The following is a 23,264-nucleotide window of genomic DNA, read 5'->3' as shown; positions in this document are numbered from 1 at the left end:
AAACAAAACGAAAAAAAAAACTGTAGCAAAGAAAATATTACTTGTAAAATTAATTCGCACGCCCGAAGTAAGATGAAAAAAAAAATATCCCTAACCAATACACGTTCTCCATTGAAAGTTGAAGTGCGAAAGAGAAGAGAATGTTAAAATTGACAATATAAACAATTTCATCAGTTAATTATTATACAGATATAGAGTTTTGCAAGTTAATGAAAATATTATTATACGTAAAGATGAATCGACAACATGACGCATAACAAGGGATTTTTCTCTTTTTTTTTTTTAGCAATGTATACCTCAGCGAGGTCGACCCGCGAGGTAAGTACTTGTACCTCGGAGGAGAGTTGCTTCAGCGTCTGTGTGAGATTTCGCGATGCCGCTACAAGAGCTCTGGTGTCGAGTGTGGCGGTTGGCTTCCCTCCGTCAATGGCGTTGTTCCCGTTAGGACTTTCGAGCGAAGTACAAGAAGTCAGAGACAACACACCGTTCTCCGATCCAGATTCCTTATCGATCTTTCTCCCATTTCGTTCCAGATCAATCTGCTGTGTCTGGTGTTGGTGTTGCTGTTGCTGTTGCTGTTCTTGTTGTTGCTGGTGATGATGATGATTCGTGCATAGTTTCTTCTTCTGCGGTGTGCCTAACGTACTAGAGTGCTGCTGACTAGCGGCAGCGTCTGTCACAGACAACGTCGAGGAGGTAGGATCGGAGGATGTTGACGGCTGGAGGGGATCGAACGACAACAATTTGTTCCTAGAGTGATGATGACTGTGACTGTGACTATGACTGTGACTGTGATAGTGGTGACTGTGATGGTAGTGGTTGTGGTTGTGGTGGTGGAGTATGCAGGACTGACGGCCCCCCGACGTCGACAAGGGTGACCCGCCCCCCGATCTCGGAAAGTGGCTGACCGTCGGCGTGGAGGAAGGTGAGGACTGGGCCGAAGGTGGCGGCGAGGGCGAGGGCGAGGCGGGCGAGTCTGTCGTGCAGTAATGGGTTCGTCTTATGGGCGAGTGTTCGAGGTTCGTCGGACTAGCCGTCGAGTTACGGGGCGAGGAGGTGGTGGACTTGCTTGCAACGGCGGCCGCCGCGTTGCATGTCGGCGTTCCCGAGGACTCCATGGTAGTGGTTGTTGTCGTCGTTGTCGTCGACGAGGATAAATTTGAATCGCAATTCGATTCCGCTTGTAATATAGAAGCTAAGCCGATAAGGGACGAGGTTCTCGCTGTTTGGTTATTTCCCTGAAGTTTCGAGGGTGTCTTGGAGATCCTTGGTGCCGGTATAACGTACGATCTCCTGCTCTGCGTCGTCGAGGATGACGAGAACGAGGATGTGTTACCAGCGTTCACCGTCATCGTCGAGCTGCTGGACATCGTCGTTGCCGGCGTCGAGCCGCTGGGTCCACCAGCTGGTGCCGCCGGCGTCACAGTCGATAACTGCAGCTGTATCAGCATCATGTGGTCCCCCAGTCGCATAGTCAGGTTCAACGGTGCTTTCCCTGAAAGGAAATCGTTCACCTGCGAGTCGTTCAGACTTTCCAGCGCCTGCATTACACTTTGTTCCGGTCTCTGTGCCTGGAAAAATAGAAATATCATTTCTTCGATTAGTAAATGCTTGTCGACAATCTCGGAAAAATTTTCAACTACACTTTTACAATAAATCTTATTTCAACATGAAAATACGAGCTTTCAGGGTTTTCAAAAAATATCACTCGTATAAATAAAATAAAATACCAATTTTCTCATTATCATTCCATCTGCAGCAACTATATAGACGTGCACGAATGTAAGTAGTAAATTGATCGCTGAATGGCAAAAAAAAAAAGAAAAAAAAACCTGCCAGTATAGCAACGGCGTGACCGCAATGCGTATATATTTTTTGTTCAATATTTTTTTTATCTTCCCTCCCTATCCATTATAACACATTTGACACGCATGAAACGCGAATGCCAATAACCACGCGTCTGTTCGTCCCGTAAAATTGCATCGATTTTACGAACAAAACAGCGACAGACTATAGTGATAAACGCTGGCAGATAGAACGCAGCGCTTTTTACACACACACAAGTGTGAAAGCTGCGTTCAGGTGTTTCCGAGAAACGCTTTAAAAAAAAGTATTGAGCATAGTAAAAAAAAAAGAAAAAAAAATTGATTTAAATAAGAAGCAACGAATGTTTGCTGTCATTTGAATAATATCATGCAACGACACATCGTTACATAATATGTGTAATGTGTAACCCCCAAATATAGATGAGTAGTTACATGTTAAATTATATAATGAACAATCGGATGGCAGAATAACTGAAGTGAAATACCGGCTGATAGCAAGCCGCAAGTCTCACGCTGCAGGTGATGGATGGCAAAAGTATAATCGAAGTCTGAAGGAATATTTTCCATTATAAGTGATAGCTTGGAAATGACGAAGAATCGTTTGAATGGTTTTCAAGTTTCAGACAAAGAAACATGGCCGAAAACAGGTCAGCAATTTCAGTGATTATTATTAGTTTTTCGACAGCCAGCTGCCGAACTTGCAGTGCTTTTTTCGTCGTGCCCTCCTCTCGAGTTTCAAGTATTCTCTCATTGTGCTAGGACAGCATATCGGACTTCTATACCTGCGAGGCCTCGACAATCAATAACGACCTGAATCAGGCCTATTGCACCAAACTTTACGGATAAATCCCGAACCTATACCGGCAAGCGAAAAACCAGACGTAAATATCATTATTACGTTTGAAGGTGGATTCCATTGTACGTGACACAGCAAGATTAAAAACCATTCAATCACGTTACACTGCATGCCTACTAGACAAAGATCGCGAGATTCCGTGAACGTTTTCAACGTTTTGCATTGTAATCTTATCATATGAGAAGATCTATGACTTACAATAATCGTAAATCGACACGCACCGCTGTTACAAAAAAACCAAATACATTCCACAATATGTATAAAAACGAGGACCAATCATTCCAGAAACATGTGTAGTCTTATTTAAGATTTGAGTTGAACATCCTAGTGTATTTTCATTTTGCAATCGAATAAAAGAATTATATATTTCAATTAATTTATACAAGTAACACTACAGCCAAGACTATCAGCTTTAAAACCAGTCCAAATCGTTAAGCATTGCACCTTACCCAGCTTCTAATATAATCCTAAAAGTCAGCCAACAAATCGCGATAATGATTTTTCCTCCGAAAAAAAAACGGTACCATCAAGGGTATTCGTTGATTACAAAAAAAAAAAAAAAAAGAAAAAAGAAAAAAAAAAGAATAAACAACAAAATCGCATAAAACAGAAACCAGTATACGTGAATAAGACTTGTAGTCACATTGGTATTAGAATAGATCAGCCTATCATCTGTAACAACAAACGAAGAGTTCTATAATCCATAGACACGTGCAATAGAATTTAGAGCCAGAGCCAAGGGTTGAGTTGAACGTTCTCAGATCCCTCTAAGGACACTGCACCCTTCGCTATTGCCAGTGTGTGCGGCAACATTATCGTAACGCCGTACCACCACCACGAACATCGTGTAGGACTTTGATAGGTTGGTACTTGGTACGTATAGGTGTTTGCATGTTTGCCCACCTACCCATAGTACCCAGCACACAGTACAGTGAAAACGAAGTTTGTGGGCTCACGCGGTCTTCTGCAGTGGTTGGAAGTGTAAGTGGTGTATATATATATATATATATATATATATATATATATATATATATATATATATATATATATATGTGTGCCAGCCGGGTTTATAGCCAGGAGAGACTTGGTGATGTTGGAGGAGAACGAACGACGCGTAGCTCTCTCATGAAAAGGGGGGTCCTCCGTCGCCCCGGGCAATCAATACCTCTACACACTGGCCTCGCCTGGTCTGCCTGCCTGCCTGCCTGCCTGCCTGACTGCCTGACTGCTTGCCTGCCTGCCTCGCCCGCGAGGAGGAGGAGGAGGACAACCTCTTGCCATGGCCTAGCCTCACCTGACCCCCTGCATTGCCACCACGAATTCTTACTGGCCTGCACCCCATCCGGCATCCCATCTGGCGACTCGTTCCTCGGTCCCCCCTGTATCATCTCACTCTCTCTCTCTCTTTCTATCTATCTCTCTCACTCTGGTTCGTTTCATCTTGCCCTCAAGGATCCGAGTTCGTTCGTCTCTTCCATCTCGTTCCACCTTACGTAGGGTCGGTTGAAACAACCTCTCGGCACGACGACGACGACGACGATGTTGTGCCCCTCTTCGACTTTAGACTGAAAGACCAAACCACCGTCACTGGAATGGAAGACGACTATCGTGCCAGTTGTTGGTACTACTGCTGGTACCTATAGTTGATGAAAAGCGCGATACTATAATAGAGAAGAAGTCGAACAAGGAAGGAAAAAAATTCGTAGCGAAATAGAGAAGCGAAAACTTAAAACACGTCACGAAGAGATCAAAGACGTGGTTAACTGGCTTACGCGAATCCTTTCGTCAGGGCTGACTTGCTGCCCCCTCTTTCCCAGATTCACTCGACTCAACAACTGTTGGAATCGACACGTCTTTACGTTACGGTATCATAAATTTCCGTGTAATCCACTGAGTACAATGATGATGATTATACCGACAATTGTTGAATACTCACAACTCTACGAATTGACTATTGCAATTTCGTAGAAGGTATGCCATTTCTTTCTTTCTGGACAAAACAAAAAATTCATGAAAAGAGTGTTGTTGTCCAGAATTGTATACAGAACCGCGTTGTCGATCCCTTTTTCACATTTCCGATACGTGAACTTTAGAGCAATTAGATATTTGACGGTATATACGTCAATACCGAAATCGAAAGCGCTTCCAGATGCAAGAAAAAAAACCAATTCCAAATATCAGTATACATGCTTAATAAATTATTAACAAATAAGTTAATAAAGTATCAACACCGTAAGTAGTAACCATTTAAGAATACGTTCGTACATCGAATGGCGATAAATCGTGATTAACGATGAGCGAAATAGCAGTGCAGCCTAAAAGTTCAGCTTTGATTACATTTAGATGAGTTTTTGAAAAACTTTCCCACACCTCGCATACACCGCATCGTCATCGTCGCTTCATCGAACAGAGACGTGAGTGTATGTATGTATGTATGTATGTATGTATGTATGTATGTATAAAACGAATCAAAACGTACATATACAAGGTATATATTCAAAGTGCACATAGCATACACGAGACAGAGAATAAGGTGTGGGCGACGTCGAAGCGGTACCAAAGCATTTCATTCAGCAACGAGTCTGAGTAAGTAAGTGAGTAAGTAAGTAAGTAAGTAAGTAAGTAAGTGAGTAAGTAACGGCAGAAGGTATAAACTATGTATATCTAGATATAATATGTAATATGGAATACGAGCCACAGGAACGGATTGCAGAGCGCTGGCAGTATGAATGGATGTGTGTGACATGTGTACCAATAAACGTAGGTGGGTCTGCCTTATACATACATAGATATATATTCGACGCCTGCATGCACATCGGCAGCAGCGTGGCAGGAGGTACAAAATGGCGTTGTGAGACGGTGACGGGGTAGATTGCGTCAACGTCAACGAGCCGAGACAAGGAAGGCATTTGCCTCGCCCTCGCCCTCGCCCTCGCCCTTTACTCCGCATAACCGAACCCCGCCCTGCTGCAACGTCACGTCGCCGTCGACGCTGTACCAATAATAGCTTTCCTCCATACATGCGGACGTTACACATATTATACCAAATGCACGTGCAGCACCGAGAGAAATTTATAGTTGTTACTGCACCGCTTTTCAACTGTTCTAACATTTCATCACTTGCATAATCTAAAAATATTATATACCTACACTTTTCTATACAACAAAATTAAAAGAATATGTGAATTGGGTAAAATATATTCTTATTGAAAATGTATCCTGGTCCTTATTTGGTGATCGTAAATTTTTTTTTTTTTTTTTTTTTTTTTTTTTGGGACACCCCCAGATGTTTTTCAAATCGTTAAAAAAAAATCTGTGTCAAATTTCAAGCCTCTACGTTAACTGGGACACGTGCCTTTAGGCTCCGAAAGTCTTAAGTGTGTAAAGTACACGTAGTTTTTATAACCAGTTACTTCGTTTTGTATGACTTTGGTATAAATTGAGGGATCGATTTGAAAGTTGGCAGATTTGTTGTTTATAATGACAGGAACGAACCGTGAAAATATCAAAATTTTATCATAATTTTATAATGTATTTCTTTTTTTTTTTATATAAGCTCAATAGCATCACTTTTTATTAGACTTATATATAAAGGGACAATAATTATAAAGTTTTTCAATTTTCAGGGTTTGTTTCTATCATTACAAGCAACAACTCTTCCAAGTTTCAAATCGGTCCCTTGATTTATACCAAAGTCATGCAAAACCAAATAAATGATTATAAAAACTATACATGTACTTTACATTTAAGACTTTCGGCTCTTAGAGGCACGTCTTCAAAAATCTTACCCAGATTTTTTGATTTTTTTTTAATGATTAGAAACAGATCTGGGGGCGTCTCAATGAAAATTTTTCCAACTCTAAAATAAAGGCCACCCTAACGTGCACAGGTACATCTAATATATGTTGATGTTTACTGCCTGTTTACAGCCTAACTAACTGTGATACCGTTGCAAAGAGAATATGTAGGAAGTATCATCTAGCAGCAAATTAATTTTCAAATACGAAGATACAGTGATAAGCAAAAAAAAATCCAGATAATACATTATATGTATGTATATGAGTATGAAGTTAGTAAACGTTTTAATGTTAGCGATGCATGTTTTGGAAAAATCAGCTTTACTCGGAATGTCTGAAATTTAGTAAACCATGAGAAACTCATATTTTTACTCATATTTTGTAACGTCATTATAAAATTATATGCAATAATGATTTTTCGATAGTTTACCTCCCGATGTATGTACGTTAACGTAACTAACTTTTTTTTTTTTTTTTTTTTCTTTTTCACTTTTTACCTTCGATCTCGATTATATGCAACGAAGAATCGCAATTCGTGTAGTTTAAATATTTCTCGTCATCGAAAATAAAAATTCCCCCCGTTGTGTATTGACCTTTAGTTTCTGTAAATTTCATCTGAAATTCAATTTGAATAATTGAATAATCGAATACGAAACGATTTCATTCGCCAAATATTGTCTCTAAAGAATTTCGAGCGTTTTTCTCTCGTTCACGTGTGAAAACAATATACTTTCCAACTTTTTCTCAACTTCTTGCATTTTCAAATCGTTCCACCTGCTTCAATAACATTTAATTAGACTCTCTAATACACGCGGAATCGCTGTTACACAATTACAGTCGGTTCACCGCGAGGTGACCGTTACAATTAGACACACACGTGCCGAATTGTTTCATAAATAGAAAAAAAGGAGAAAGAAAATAAAATAAAAGAATTATGAAAAATAGCGCACAGAGGGCAAAGGCCTGCTGCAGTATTTTCGCAAGAGTGGAAAATCATTCAGCACATCCGGTTTTTATATTTGCAAAAAAAAAAAAAAAAAAACAATATATATGTATATATAAAAAAAAATCATTTCTTTTTTTCTCCACTTACAATTTATTATTATTCATGTATTAAATTGTGTAAAATACTCGCTTCTTTCTATTATACTTGTACTTATAGTATTTGAACATTATTAAGATACTAAAATACATATTATATTATTGTAAATACATTGAGAAAATCATTGATTTTATACATTGTAATTGAAACTAGAATCTAGTTAGATTATCCATTTATATGAGATACATATATAATATTTGTGCCGAAGAATTGAGGTTACGTACATATAGATTATATGTATATATATATATATATATATATATTATGTATCTAGCTGTAGAACGCGTGCGGCAAGTGCACAAATACTTTTGGCGTAACTATTTTACAACACAAAACATGTCTATACGCCTGTCTACATATTTGCGTAATTGCTAAGGTATGTAACCATACTTTGCAAAGCAGCAAAAATTTCACATTGTGGCTGCATCGATTCGCAATTGTTATTAGATATACGAAACAGATCGATCTATTTTTCTGCAGATGCCATGATGCAGTTTGCTGCATGAATGCCTGGATTGAGCTAATCGATCAAGAGAAATGTATTGCGCGAATGATAAACAATTATTGTGTAAGGAATTAAAAGAAAATAATGATGATAATAATAATGATAATAATAATAATAATTGAACAAGAAAAACAAAAAAAAAAAAATTTCAAAAGTAGATAAAGATTATTATTGTCGTACAAATACACCGAATTATCTTATCAAACTCTTCGCATTCGTTGGCAATCTTTTTCCCATTGTCAGTTACTTTTAGATTTCATACTTTTACCTATAATATAATATACGATTTATTAATGCCATCGTCAAAATTATTTTTCTCCGACTGAAGTTTGTGAAAAAAGAAACTTAATAACTCGGTAAAAATTTTTATTCTATTCATCTGTCGGTACCTTTAACATTGCAAATAATCACCGTGGAACAAAAATATCTATATAACGGATTTCGAGATTTGTTCAAATTTATATACATACATACATACATACATATATATATATATATATATATATATATATATTTCTTATTATTTCTTTCATGTTAATATATATATATTGTTACATGAAAGAAATAATAAGAAAGATAAAGGACCTGAAGCGAAATTAACTATCTTTCAGAATATCTTCCGATTAGTTCCTAAGCGCCGGTAAGAAGAGGCTAGAGTTCCTATAATAGGCAATACGTGGTGAACTAGGAACTGCGTATGTATAGGGGAATCCCCTGGATTGGGAGAGGGGGGGGGGGGGGGGGGGGGGGAGGGATTCTCGGTTATGTCTAGGATACCCGAATGCTTCTACACTACGCTCGCGTACAGGCGTAACGAATCCGTGTCACGGACTACGGTAACGAAAAAGCACGTACGTCGCAGGTATAACCCGTTGGAAATCTGGGAAAATCGAGGTAATCTTGGGAAAAAAAAACCCCGTGAATTGGCTTCAGATTTTCTTATTACCTATTCTATTATTTTGAAAAAAAAAAACACCTATCCTCAAAAATTGAAGTAGAAAAAACAATTTTGGATAAAAAGTGTTTTTTTTTTTTGTTTTATCTAAAATATCCAAAGCACGAGATGAAACGAAAGAAGAAAAGGGAGAAAAAAAATTCCAAAGTAAAAGTGGGAAAAGGTGAACCGAAAAGGAAAAACAAGAGGGGGAAAAAAAAAAATAAAAAAAATGAAAAGATGAAAAAGAAAACCATAATAATAACGAGTAAAATATCCGCCCACGGTCTCACCCCCCCCCCCCCCCCCCCTCCTTACGGTTTGCACACCGCTGCGCATATGTATTATAAGTATGTACATGCTTGCCTACCTCGAGGCCGGTCGGCGCTCGATAATCCGTCGGATAAAAACCCGATATATAACACATCTATACACGTATTACGGTATACGTGTATAGACGTAGTGCCTACATGAGGGGTACACGGAAGCATATGTATGTGTATATATACACACACACACACACACACACACACCTTATCAACGTTGCAGGAGCGTAGGCATTGCCCCGGGAACGAGGAGAAGGAGGACGAGGAGGAGGATGATGCTCATGACGAGTTATCCTCTCTACATACTCGTTCAGCTGGGCGTCAGCAGCGTTGCTTCCCCTTTAACCTCAAGCTCCTCGCTGTTGCTGCTGTCGGTTAACCCTGTTCTTCCACCGTGGGCCGCGTGTGGGTGGTATGCGTACCCGTGTATGAATACAGGATCCCCTCCCCTTCGCCTTACATGTGTGTGCATATACATTTATTTATATATGTATATATGTATGTATAGAGAGAGAGAGAGAGAAATTGAAGACAGCTTCTTGAATCCCTTTTTGCAGGCGATAAAAGCGACGAGTGCAGCCTACGGCTCGTTTGGTTCTTAATATCGATATTATCGTTATAATTATCATTATCATTATTATTACTATGGTTCACGGCTCGCACGATACGTGCATAGGTGTAACAAGTACCTATAAGTAATAAAACAAGTGGAAGTCACAGAGAGAAAGAAAGAAAGAAAGAAAGAAAGAAAGAAAGAAAGAAAGAAAGAAAGAAAGAGAAATATTACACGTTAACGATAATCGACGCTTCTATTATCCTGCGATTATAATTTGACCAGCAGCCAACGGGCAAGGGTTTTAACGCGGTGACAACATTTCGAGATATTCGATAATTTGTGACATGGCTCTTTTATAAAAGGACTTAGAAACTCGAAGAGAAAAATGAAAAAAATATATAAATAAATAAATAAGATAAAAAAAAAGTAACGAAGTGTCGTTACTACTCTTCGTAAGCTATTTCAATATATCGAAATACTTGAGTTACGATCAATTAACCTAAATACAGCTCAATTCAACTTGAACATAATGTGCTTATAGTAACTCGTCTCGTGCAACTGTACGTAGTTCTCTGAGAATTTCGGTTTATATCAATTTCTTCATATCTGGGTCGTGTTTACAATCACTCGTGTCTGTTTTTTCAAGGTAAAAAGAAGGAAAAAAAAAAAAAAAACCAACATGTGCACATAAACAGGAGTTTCTTATTCTTCTGAATAAATTTTTTTTTTTTTCTTCAATTTTTCCCAAAATTCAATATCTTGCGTAAAATATTTTAATGACGAAGTTGAGACTAATGAAAAATGGTGAAATAAAATTTTTTACATTATTCTTATGTGCAACGAATTCCGATATTGTTTGAACAACGATAAACATTTTGTTATATAATGTAAATGTGTGACCATCATTTTATAGTAATTATTGAGAATTTTATCACGATTGTTCAGTATTTCTTGAAACTTTCCTAATTTGAAGTGTCGGAATATTTTTCGTATACCCAATTCGTTATCACTATGACGCAGTTTATCATCAAAATTGCACACGTTGAGAAAAAAAAAAAAGAAAAAACGTCGATAAGTTTTGCATAAATTCCCTGAAATTTTCTTCAAGTATAATCATTCGAATTTCACTGTAACAGCCTTCACGATCGGTGACATAACATATCGTGTTAAAAAAAAAAAAAAAAAAAAACGATAAAAAGTACAAAATATAATTTTCAAAATTATTACTACCATTCCTTACCGAACACATATTAATTGCTCGTGTTTATCGTACAACGACGATCGGACTATGCATTATAGGTCGCGTTTTTATACGTATACAGAGAGGGAAATCGAACCGTCAGCTTTAACGAGTATAACTTTAATACGTAGGTATACCTACGTCACTCTGAAGGAACTCGCGTCGTGTTTTCTCTTCGTCGCCGTCGAGAGAGAGGGAGAGTGAGAGAGAGAGTGCGAGGGAAGGTGGGAAAGAAGAAGGAAAAAAAGTGGGAGGGTTTTGTCAGAAATCAGCCGGTGCTTCTGAATATCGATCTCGAACTGCTGCCGGACTGGCGAATAACAACGGCGGCGCATTTTGCGAGTTTCGTTCATCGTCAGCGAAGGGCGACGAAGGGTTGCGGCGTTGGTATAAAGAAGGGAGGGAGAAGTGAAGGAGAAAAGTAGAAAGAAGGGTTGGGAAAAAATCGAAGGAGGTAAAAAATATCCACGAGCATATAACGCGATGTTTAAAGTGTGACAGGGACGTGACCATTGATTTTTGCTAAATAAATAACATAAAATTTTCAGGTTTTTTATCGTTCAAAATTCAATTTTTCCAGAAAATTTTTGACCCTTTTTGATCCTAAATTCGATCAAGATTTTTATATTTTTCTCTTCGTCTTTTTGTCGATCTTTTTTGAAAACGAATAAATTTTCCCGTACGAAGGATTTATTTCAACTTTAAACGATTCAAATTCACTAACGATCCCGAGTTTTTCAGATTTGAGTGGCCACCCTGTATAAGGAATATTAAACAAGATTTCATGTATAAACATTGGCATCACTTCAATATATATTTCCATAGATAAATTGTTTGTGTACCGAAAAGATTTTCTTTTGTATACAGATTCTACGATCCCTCCCTCCCCCCTTCTTTTTTTTTATACATCGATCTAAATTTATCTCTTGATTATTATTACATTGCGAACAGCTGCGATCGTTAAAACCTGATCTCTCATCAAAGTGTATACACCTATAATGTATCCTACAACGATTTGTACTGTTCTTTTCTATTTCTTTTTTTTTTTCACTGGGAAAAGATAGAAATTCAAATGTAAACGAGTATTTAAATAAATAAAGAATAAAAAAAAAAAACGCAACCATAAGACAGATCATTTGTTATCATCATCTTTGTTGCATTGTATATACATATACTTTTCTAATTTAGAATTTCTTCCTCAATCTCATACAAGTATATATATATATGTACATAATAAGTATATACGAGTCAATTTCACAGCTTTGATTCGAGGGAGAATCTATATCTATCAATCCGTGTATCTATTTTTCTACTTTTTCCCGGTGCAACTATTTTTATCCTAGTATATAAAGAACGAAAACTATAGCTTTTGTAAATAATAGTTGCAGTCAAAATTCTCCAGAAATCTTTGATTGTACGTTACATTTGAATTGGATATGAGTTAAATATATTGCTAACTTATATTGAATTATATATTGAATTACTTCATGCATAAAATATTAAACGGCTTGAAAATATAAAACAAGTTTAATTAGCCTGTATTTACACGATTAAAACTACATTTTACCGAAATATGCCAGCATAACACGGTAACCCAGAGTATATTTTTCCGATCAACATTTGTCTCACGGTCTATGATTGGTTGGTTAAACAGACTACGATAAAAAGTCAACCAATCGTGAACGACGAGACAATTGACGAGTCTGAAGTAAGTAACGTTTACGTGACGAAACATTAGTGACAAAAAAAAAAAAAAAACAACAAAATCATCATTGCAGTGCAATTTGTGATAATAACTTTTTGATTGGGAGTTGACTTTTCAAAAACAATGAGTAAGTTTTTTTCTTTATTATATAGTTTACAAAGTTTCAATTCCAAAGATCCTGAGAGCGCGAAGTAAATAAAAATTCATTCTAAAAGCCTCCATAACCAGCCAGCTTCAAACTCGTGACAAACAAATGTCGATCGGTAAAATGTACTCCCGGTTGCCGGTATGCAGGCGTAGGCGACTTTGTTAACATGTAACTAGAACTGCATAAATGTAGGCGTATTTAACCCTGATCGGTGTTAAATTCACTAGGAATATAGTTATGAAAGAAACCAGCGGCACCAATAAAGGTGGAGGGGGAGAGGGAGGAGCGAAAAGTGATAAATAGAGAAATAAAGACGAGCCGAAGACCTGCTGAAGACGAAACCTCATCTAAACCTTGCTGCCGCCGCAGCAGCGGAGGGTTTTCCTCCGCCCTGGCGCCTCTCTCTCGTTCCCTCTCTCTCTCTCTCTCTCGCCTTGCTGCCGCCCAACGAGTCGCGCCCATCTAACAAACCGACACCTAACGGACTTCCCATATGTAGATATGTATAATACATATACGTACGGGATATTAGACTTCGCAGACTTCACTTGATCGCCGCAAATCTATATCGCCATCGTGTTCACAACTTACAATAAATATAAATAAAACTAATAAAGATTGAAATAATGTAAAATACATGAAGTTTGTTAAATTTTCATCTAATAATAATGAAATTTTTTCTTATGTATGTACAATTAATCCTCCTCGCTCGCTGTTCTAGTTATTACATGCTCCTCTGGGGTACTTAACGAATTGCTGTATGAATACGAGAGAGGAGGCTGAAAATTATATACGTTACAACGTTAACAATGCGAGAGAAATTTATCGCGTATGTCAGAAGACGACTATGCTGGTTACAGATTGCAGGCTGATGGTGTTCCAAATGATGGGATACAGATGGAATTTTCATACGCTCAACGGCGTGAAATAAATCTGCCCAATAAATCTCAGCAGGTGGTGTTGATGTATAGTTGGAATCAAATTGTGAAAGGAATTGTATAGCAAAGGGGCGTGTTAAATTTTCATGATAAATGATCACACGGTAGACTCGCTGTGGTGGGGAAAAAAAAAAAAACTAGTGAAATCAAAAAGTTTATTAAATTCAGTAGAATATATGTATATACAGAGTGAATTGCCAACGACTGAATGATCGAATTCGCTTGCGCTAAAATTCGGGAGCAAGAGCAGTTGTTTTGTCAGGGCGACAAACATTTTTGAGGTTACGTGTTATCTGAATTTATGAATGTTGATAGACCTGACAAAACAACTGCTTTTTCTCTCGAAATTGACTTTGCATATAGGTACGTAAATAAAAAAAGAACAATAGATAAACCGATAAAATTTATATATAAAAATAAAAAAACAAAACGGTATAGAGTCAATAATTTTTTGCATATAACCAATTTCGTACAATTCCTCTAATTGCAAGTAATAAAATAGCTTCGCATTTTGTTCGTAAATGAATTCCCCGAAGATCGCTTTTCACTAAAAAAAATTTGACTTTCGATATGATCAATATATTTCAAAATCAAGCATTAATTAGTTTATTATACGTAATCTGTTATTATACATATGTATTGATTTTACCCAAATTGTCTATTCGGTCAATTGAAGTAGTGAATGATGATTTAAGTTGAGCTATTACTTGTCGAAATTGGTTGAATTTGAAAAAACTTAAAACAGTCTTAGATCGAAAATATTATTCATAGCTAAAATATTTTATCCACACTGAGGCCGCATTGATTCGACAGTGGCAAACGATAAAAAGATTGAAAAAAATACAATAAGAAGGAAGAAGAATGAAAATAAATCTTTTTAAATAATGATAATAATAATAATAATGAATAGAGAGAGAGAGAGAAAGATAAGGTGAAAACAGACAAGGAACAAAAAAAAATACAAAAACGGAACCCGCTATGCAAAGTAGTAGTAATAGTAGCTTAGTAAGGCGAAGCTGATTGTGAGGGCCATAGCCAGAGCCAGAGCCAGGCAGGCAGCCAGCCAACCAGCTTCTCGTTGGAAGTGAATTTTCAAACGGAGTAGATCGTGGCGCTGCTGTTACTGCCGCTGCTTGTGCTGTTGTTATTTATAGACCTCGAAGTCGTTGCGAGCAAAAAGGAGACGAAATCGCTTAAGTTGCAGTAATAATCAACCTGCACTAGCAGCAGCAGCAGCAGCAGCAGTAGCAGCAACGCTTTTGTTACAGAATTATAATTCAAACAGATATATCTAACGCGTATTTGAATAGCAAATAGCTTATACCTACAACAAATAGATAGATATCAAATACAATTTATTGTTAGATGAAAGTAACAGTATAGATTTTGATTAGAGAGGCAATTCTTTTCTCTTTTCTCTTTTTTTTTTTTTTTTTTTTTTTTGTTTTCTTCTGTTTTTCTAAACTCGAAATTTACAAAACAATATTAAAAAAATCTCAGGTGAAAAAACCTTGCGTCAAGTATAACGTTAAACTGAAAACTGGTAAAAAAAATTTAATGCGCAAATAACAATCGGCAAATTTTCATAAAAAAAAAAAAAAAGTAATATCAAAATATGACTAATAAAAGCTTTTAAAAACACGTTTACGCACTAAAAAATATTGAAATTCTTATCGAAATCAATCCTTACAGCCTGCAAGTGCGCAATTTTTTATTGCAATGTAAAAAAATATAATAATAATAAAAACAAACATCCAAATGTATTTTACAATATTTGGTAAATATCGCAATCGCTCCTCACTTCGAATACTCTAAAAGTAAAAAGAAAATTTCTGTCCACTGCTGAATTTACTATGACGATAGTTTCCTCCATACGTGTAAAGAATTATGGCCTGTGCCTAAAGAAGAAGAAGAAAAAGAAGAAGAAGAAGAAGAATTGCAAATGCAACAGCAGCAGCAGCAAACAAAACGCATTAGCAAATGAGAGAAAAAGAGAGAATGATTACCATCGTATTTCTCAGTTGGTAAGGCAGAAAGGAAGATAGTTAGGTATATAGCGAATGCAGGGACCGTGGTAAGGACAAAGAAGTTTTTTTCAAAGCGTTCAAGATTATATGCACAGTTAAGATGGTGGAGGAGTATGCAAGTATACATATAACAATAAAACCCTGTACATAATGAGAGGGTAATACTAAAGATGCATCGTAGATGGGTAGTTAGTATGTGTCAAGTTTCACCTTTGCGTTACTACATACACCACACATGTACATATTATATACCTATATGTATACATACAAATATATGGGTTTCGCGCCGTAGCATAAATTCGTCTGTTTATATATTACATATGTACGTGCGTTCCATCACGCCTACGTATACATGTAGTGTAACATACGCGATAGATTCTGAAGGGACTGCGAAAAGCAGCTTCTTTCATTTCGTGACACAGAAAGATGTTATTTAAATCCTTGGAAGATATTTGCAGTCAGGTTTCGAGTGAGGGGGGGGGGGGGGTCTTACAGGATTTTTAGTTTTCTAATGTCTCTCGAAATTAATGAATCAGCAACATGGCGACCGACGAATTTCAATTTGTGATCAGCGATGTCTCTTTTTTCTTCAAATTTAAATTCACTTGTATATAAATAGTCTATCTAAGCAAACTATCTGTATAATAGGTTCGTTCATCAGGTAGATAACGCATGTATATATGTATGTTATAATACTTATAATACTCCATTATATCGATCGACCAACCAACCAACCAACCAATCGTCCAGAGGAGGCTGAGCGAAGGTCGCGTTACACTTGAATCGTTCCAAAAATAATATTCAGGCTTTTCATTTATGCAAATATACAAAACAACGGGATTCCCTTGAATACATATGTATGTATGTACCATATTGCATAGAATAATATAGACTATGGCAGAGTTTTCGCTTATATCCTCGTCAAAACATAAGGACGAATACATATACCTATATATCAACTTGTTTACATATATGTATATACTAGTATTGTAATAAATATTATCAGTAAATACGTAAACAACAAGCATATCTATTTATATAATATATTTATATTCTATATTGCGTGTACAAAATACGAACAAATTATGTACATACTCCCAGTTTACGATTATTTTCACACATGAATAAACACCGTGAAAGCGAAAAAAAAAAATCATAATCCACAACCACAGGCAAATAATACTAGAGGCGTGATATTTGTTATATTTAATATAAAAAATTGCGTCAGCGCATGCGCGAAGTACCGAAAAACCTACTTTCAACTCCTAGGACTTAAAAGTGGTATTTTCTGTACTCCGCGCATGCGTATTCGCAGACTCACTCTACCGCCATAGAAACATATACTTTGTGTAGGGAAAACACGCGTGAAAAAACTATTAAAACATTCTCATGTTGCATAAGAATAAAAAAACAAAAAAATGTTTTTGTATCTTCGCTCGGTACCTGAAACACGCACATATTGCGAGGCCAGGGCATAAGCAAGAACCTTTACACAATTTACTCTCCGAGGTTCTCTTAGCACCGACCCACCACCGTTGGGGATCACGGGCCAGTGACTCTGAGCTCGGGTGTTGTTCCGGTAAGCCTGCCTGCAGCAGGGTGTACGACACACAACTTCGCGGGCACACCTTTGTTAAGTTTTCTTCTTCCTTTTCTCTTTCTTCTCTCTGTTTTTTTTTTTTTTTTTTTTTTTTTTTCATGTTGCCTGTTTCGAAGTCCCTGGACAGTTAGCCGTGACGATAGTAAACGCGGTGAGAAATAAGTAGAGGAGATAGAGGGGTAATGGACAAACGGAGAAAGAATGAGAGTGAAAAACCGAATTCGAGCGAATGAAGAATTTCCGTTAACTTTTCGAGGTGATTCGAACCCTCGATGTTCGGATCTGAAGCCCGGTGCTTTGCCACTGCGCCACTATAGCCGCACGAATTTTCCTGCTTACAAGTTGTTTTTCTAATTCTAAAAATCGCTAATTTTTTTTCTGAATGTTTTCTCTTTATTCTTCGTTGCTTAAAATACCAACGAATTTACATTATTCGTTGGGACAAAAATAAAGAGAAGAGAAAAAAAAAAAGAAAAAGAAACAACACCTTAACGAATTGAAAATTGTCGTGTTGAATCGTTTTCATCTCTAAAAAAAATTTCTCGTCTCATAAATTCTCGAGACTTTGGAAAACACAACTCTATATCTGTTGAACATAAGTTATTCTTCTCTCTCTCTCTCTCTCTGTCTCTCTTGTTTTGTATAATTATGTATGCATATATTATCCTCGATCGCGTAGCAGAATATAGAAGTAGGAGGAGGATGAGGAGGAAAAGGAGAAGGAATATTGATAAAACTTTATAAACATGATGAAGATAATTTAACCGAAATAGAAGCTTGGAACATCGCGATACCAGCATATCATGGCATATTACGTTGAAACATATGTATTACATAGGGCCGGGGGGCGGGGAGGGGGGGGGGGAAGGGTATGTGTATATAATTATATACGTCTGCCTAATGTATACAGATTTGAAGCGTACATTATATACACCATTGTAGCCATATTTCGTCAAACATTATTTCTTGAGACATGCATAGCCATGTATTTTCAACATGTATGTACAGTGTACATACATACATACATAGCATTATACATAGAATACATAAAAACAGACAGAGCCTAGATGGGCGTAAGTTGTAGGTTAGAATTTGATTGTACAGTTGGTGAAATGGGAGCGTGGTCTTTTTGTGTATGTGTGTGAAAAAAAAAAGAAACGAAAAAAATGCGTGTCTTTATAACGTAAATTTGTGCAAAATATTCCGTTTGAATTGCGTCGCGAATTATTCAGCCAAAATTGAAGGTGAACGTTCAATATTCATGGGTTTACGTTGTATGTACATACATACGTACATGATACATGAGTATTAGATAGAAACAAAAAAAAAAAAAAAAAAAAAAATGTACGTATTATACTCCGCGCAGAACGATCAGAGTCGACCCAGTTTTCTTTCACATTCGCTTTCTATTTACGGGCACCATAAGAAACGTAAGCTCAGAGAATTCTATAAGCGTATGTATTATCACAAAAGTACCTCCTATACTATATACATATACAGATATGGGAGGGGAAGGGGGAGGGAGATACGATCATTTTGCAAAAGTGTCGACATATAAGCTATAGGTATAACTATAATGGAATTTGAGCGACGCACAAAACGTATAAAAACCTTTACGCGGATTGCCCAACGTCTCGAAGTCAAACTTTAAACACGAATTTGTGACTGAAATTGTTATTACAGTAAGAATAGATTATGAGAAAAAGAAAAATGGATTAATGAAACACCGTATAAGGTATAAATTTTCCCTACAACAATACGAGCTAAATGAATTTTTTTCAAAAATATAGTCGAAAAATTATTGAAAATTACACTCTTCTGATAACATATTGATAAAAAGTAACGATTGAAGGACAAACATTATCGCAAGGTATAAATTCCATGTAGTATTTCCACCATCATGACATGACTTGCCGCAAATTTCCCTCGTGTGCAGGATTTCCTCAATTTCGCGAATGAAATTCCCCTGAATGTGCACTATAGGTATGTACTGTGATGATGTATTACAAATGTTTATACATAAACTCTTGGTTTTCCCGATCTTTCGCCAGCACGACTCACGACCTCAGACAGACACAGTTTTTCTCTACAATTCTTTTCCGTTTCTCGGTTTCTCCGAAAAATTCTTTGTCACTATTTTCTATTACAAAAAAGAAGGATTTGTAGATGACGCTGCAGGAGCGATTCTGGTGTCTGGACTTTATCGTTCGTTTGCTCAAGACGAGCAGACGACATTCAAGCCACACTCGCTACCGAGTGATCATTCACTCACTTGTTTCTCCTTCCTCTCGCCTCTCTAATAGAGCAGAAGAATAAGAATAACAAGAAGAAGAAGAAGAAGAAGAAGAAGAAGGAGAAAGAAACCACGAGGGCAATTATTATTAGAACTGAAATAAGAAAAAGAGAGCCCGCAACACAACGAGCTCTTCTTTGCTCTTTTGCATCAGCTTACGCTTCTCTCCCTCTTTCTTTATCCTAATCTCATCTCCGCATCCGAACGTCTATTTCCTAAACGTGGAAACAAGCCACCTCGGCGCCTACAAATAGGCAACAACCGAGCGTTACAATCTCGTTCGTGAGAATGGCTAATTGTAACTCCGGTTGCCTATCTGCAGGCGCCGGGATGGCTCGTTTCCGCGTTTAGACTCAGTATGTGTTATACGTTATGCAGCATTTTATTTCCTTACTGGACAGCTTCGGAACTGGGTTGGTGTGGTGTAACAGCAATTTGTTAATTTTGCTTCCTTCGCGATGGTGATCGATAGAGCAGAAGGCTCTTTCTTTTTGACCGTTTCAAATTTTCAACGCAACATAACCTTGAAAAGCTTAAGACATTTCTATGGTTAACGTGTGGCTGTAATTGTGTTGTTGGTTGGTCAACCTGACGAAAAAATGAAAAACTTGATCAATGGTCACAAATCACATGATTTCTCGCCTGCGCATTTGGGTACTAAGTTTTTCCCGAGTTGCAGAAGATACGTAGTACGATAAAGTGAAACAGAAAGACAAAGGAAAGGAACCGAATCTATAAAAGAAATGTTGCAACGTTCAGCAATAGCGAGGAAAATAATAAGAAAGATGGTAAACGTAGGCGAGATTTTCCTCCCCATTCTCCTTTTTCACCACGAGATCTACAGCTCCGCTCCCCTTTTCTCTCTTTTCTCTCTGCCTAGTTTACCACACGATGCCAGTCGTCGTCAGTGTTAGTGAGTTCCTTCGCAGAAAAAAAAGCACGAAGACGAGATTCCGTCTCCTCCTACAATTTATACTCCTACTCCTACTCCTACTCCTACTCGAAGAAGAAGAAGAAGAAGAAGCAACTATGGAGAAAAAAAGTCACACACATACGCTCACACTATAGTCAGCGAATAACGCATACATGGATAAGAGCCTGCCAGTTTAAATACGTCTGCTGCGAGACCCCCGAATGATCCTTTGTTCGTGGAGTCCTGGAGAGCACGGGTCTAAAAATTGGAGCCGCTGCATTGCTGCCTGAGTTTAAGGACCCGTTAGAATCCAGAACTCCTCTGCTTCTTCTTATTCTCCGCCCTGGCAACGGGCCCGAGTTTCGACGAGGTCGACGCAGCTTTGAAGCCTCGAAACGTTCTCGAATCCCAGGACGGATGATGCTGCGTCGTGCCCACACGGATATCGTCGATGCGGAGGAGGGATGTGTGGTATGCGAGTTACGGTGAAGAGAGGGAAGACCAGGAGAGTAGGAAGAACATGCGAACGAGAAGTACACCCGGCTTGTTAGAGTCCGTATAATCAAATTGGACAACTCTTGCAAGCACAATAGTTAGTCGATACAAAAAAATCTCTATACGATAAGCATCAGGCGTTGTTACTAGATTTGGTCACGTTGTTACTAGATTTATACTTCCCGTAATGTGATGAATAATTTCACTCGAATTTCATGCCAACTCAAATGTCCTCTCGGTCCTGATTGAAGAAAATATCATCATCGAAATCTGTTGCCAACATTCAAATAATTCTGCAGGCATTCAATGTTACCAAAAAAAAAAGCGATCTCTGATTATTTACGTCAAGTCACATGAACATAGTGACAGAAGAAACTTCGTACGGTTGTTTATAAATGTTCTGATGTTCTTCCTGATATTGGTTGAAATTGATAAAAATAATAATAATAACAATAATAATAACAAAAAATCGACTGTAGCTGTTATTTCTTTTCTTGTACGCCATGCATACACCGTCTATAATACTGCTACGACACGTCCTCATTTTCGATGATTTATCTGCCAACTGATTTATCTGCCAACATTTAAAACACCAGGTGTACAGTGTGTTAAAGGCACACAATATACCTACACCTTTTCGCAATTATAATGATGTATTTCCCATATGTATACATATACGTTGCGTGTAAGCGTGGACATATGGATAAGGTGGACTACCGATACACGTAATTTAAAATATACATGCATTAAACGACTTTGCGAATAACCCAACTTGTGCGCCACACGCGTGTATCCATAATATCACGTGGATTTCATCGTCAGCAGGATGATGAAATTGTTACAATGTGTTGTAAACTAGCATCGTAGTTTGTACAATACGTGAGTAAAAAGACGGTATAATAATCATCGCTGAATTTCAAACACATACGTATATTTTATAAATATATATTTATACATATCATCGTTTACCGACGACATAATAATTTTTGTAGTTTTACCTAATGTGTCATCGATACATTAATATTCCCAAACATTCGTTCTGTCAGAATGAATAGATGCAGTTAAAGAACATTGCCAAAAGACAATGTTAGGTACCTTTTCGGGTAATTTCATATCCTGTATAACGAATCAATCGAATAACTTTCACGTTTACATATTTTCCATCCTTTCTCTAATCACCTCGCGATTACAACTCGCATGCAAATAAAGGTAAAGGTATATGAAGATATAAATTGCATAACGTTGATAGTAAAACGGCGATGAAATTTGCAAACAAATCGAAAGTGAAAATAGAAATCATGGACGGTACGGAAGCAGCGCGCGTGTTAAGATAAAAAAAAAAAAGTCATAACCCTGTGATTTTAGGCCCGCGAATACGACGTCGTCGTCGTCGTCGTCGTCGTCGTCGTCGTCGTCGTCGCTTTGTTATATTAGACGACTATGATAGTCGTCGTTATAGGCGCCTCGAACCGGTAACGCAGTGTATAAGGGACGCTTCGTCGTCGTCGTCGTTCGCGGTGATTTTCTTCAGTCGTCACGGCAGGTAGCCAAGCCAGTCAAACAGGCGAGCAGGCCAACCCATACAGACATTCGCACGCGGCGTTTGTACCACCTTCACATTGACGTTCACCATATAGGTAGGTAGGTAGGTAGGTAGGTAGGTAGGTAGGTATCAACCTACACATTAGGACTCACACACTCGCACACACACAATTCCAAATTCTCACATGTATTTATAAGATAAAGGTATGTTGTATAGGCGGCAGGGTATAAAACCCTGCACCCTCTCCTTGCGGTCCGGGTTACGTGGGTTCATACGTGTATGACATTACAAGAGGCGTGTGTATGTGTGTGTCTGCACAGGGATAAATACTGTACGGAACAAGTGTGCGTCGGCGGCTTTGTACGAGTCTCTTTCGCTGCTACAGACCAGACGCCATAGCACAAACGTCGACGTTACGTTCTTCGTCGCTCTCTCTTTCTCTCTTTTTATCCCCATCTCG

At 37.7% G+C, this 23,264-nt stretch overlaps 1 protein-coding gene across 2 annotated transcripts in view; it reads right to left on the bottom strand.

Annotated features, from left to right (window-relative positions):
* Positions 1 to 23,264, bottom strand: part of LOC124409795 (midnolin-like) — a 47,703-nt gene that overhangs the window by 1,706 nt on the left and 22,733 nt on the right. The window contains exon 3 of one of the 2 annotated variants that reach the window (XM_046887635.1): positions 297 to 1,571. In XM_046887635.1, coding sequence (XP_046743591.1) covers positions 297 to 1,571 — 1,275 coding nt within the window. The remainder of the gene's footprint in view (positions 1 to 296; positions 1,572 to 23,264) is intronic. The other variant, XM_046887636.1, reaches the window with a different exon arrangement.

The sequence above is a fragment of the Diprion similis genome, chromosome 8, assembly GCF_021155765.1.
Source record: "Diprion similis isolate iyDipSimi1 chromosome 8, iyDipSimi1.1, whole genome shotgun sequence".
NCBI lineage: Eukaryota > Metazoa > Arthropoda > Insecta > Hymenoptera > Diprionidae > Diprion > Diprion similis.
This window is presented reverse-complemented; position numbering and strand designations above follow the sequence as displayed.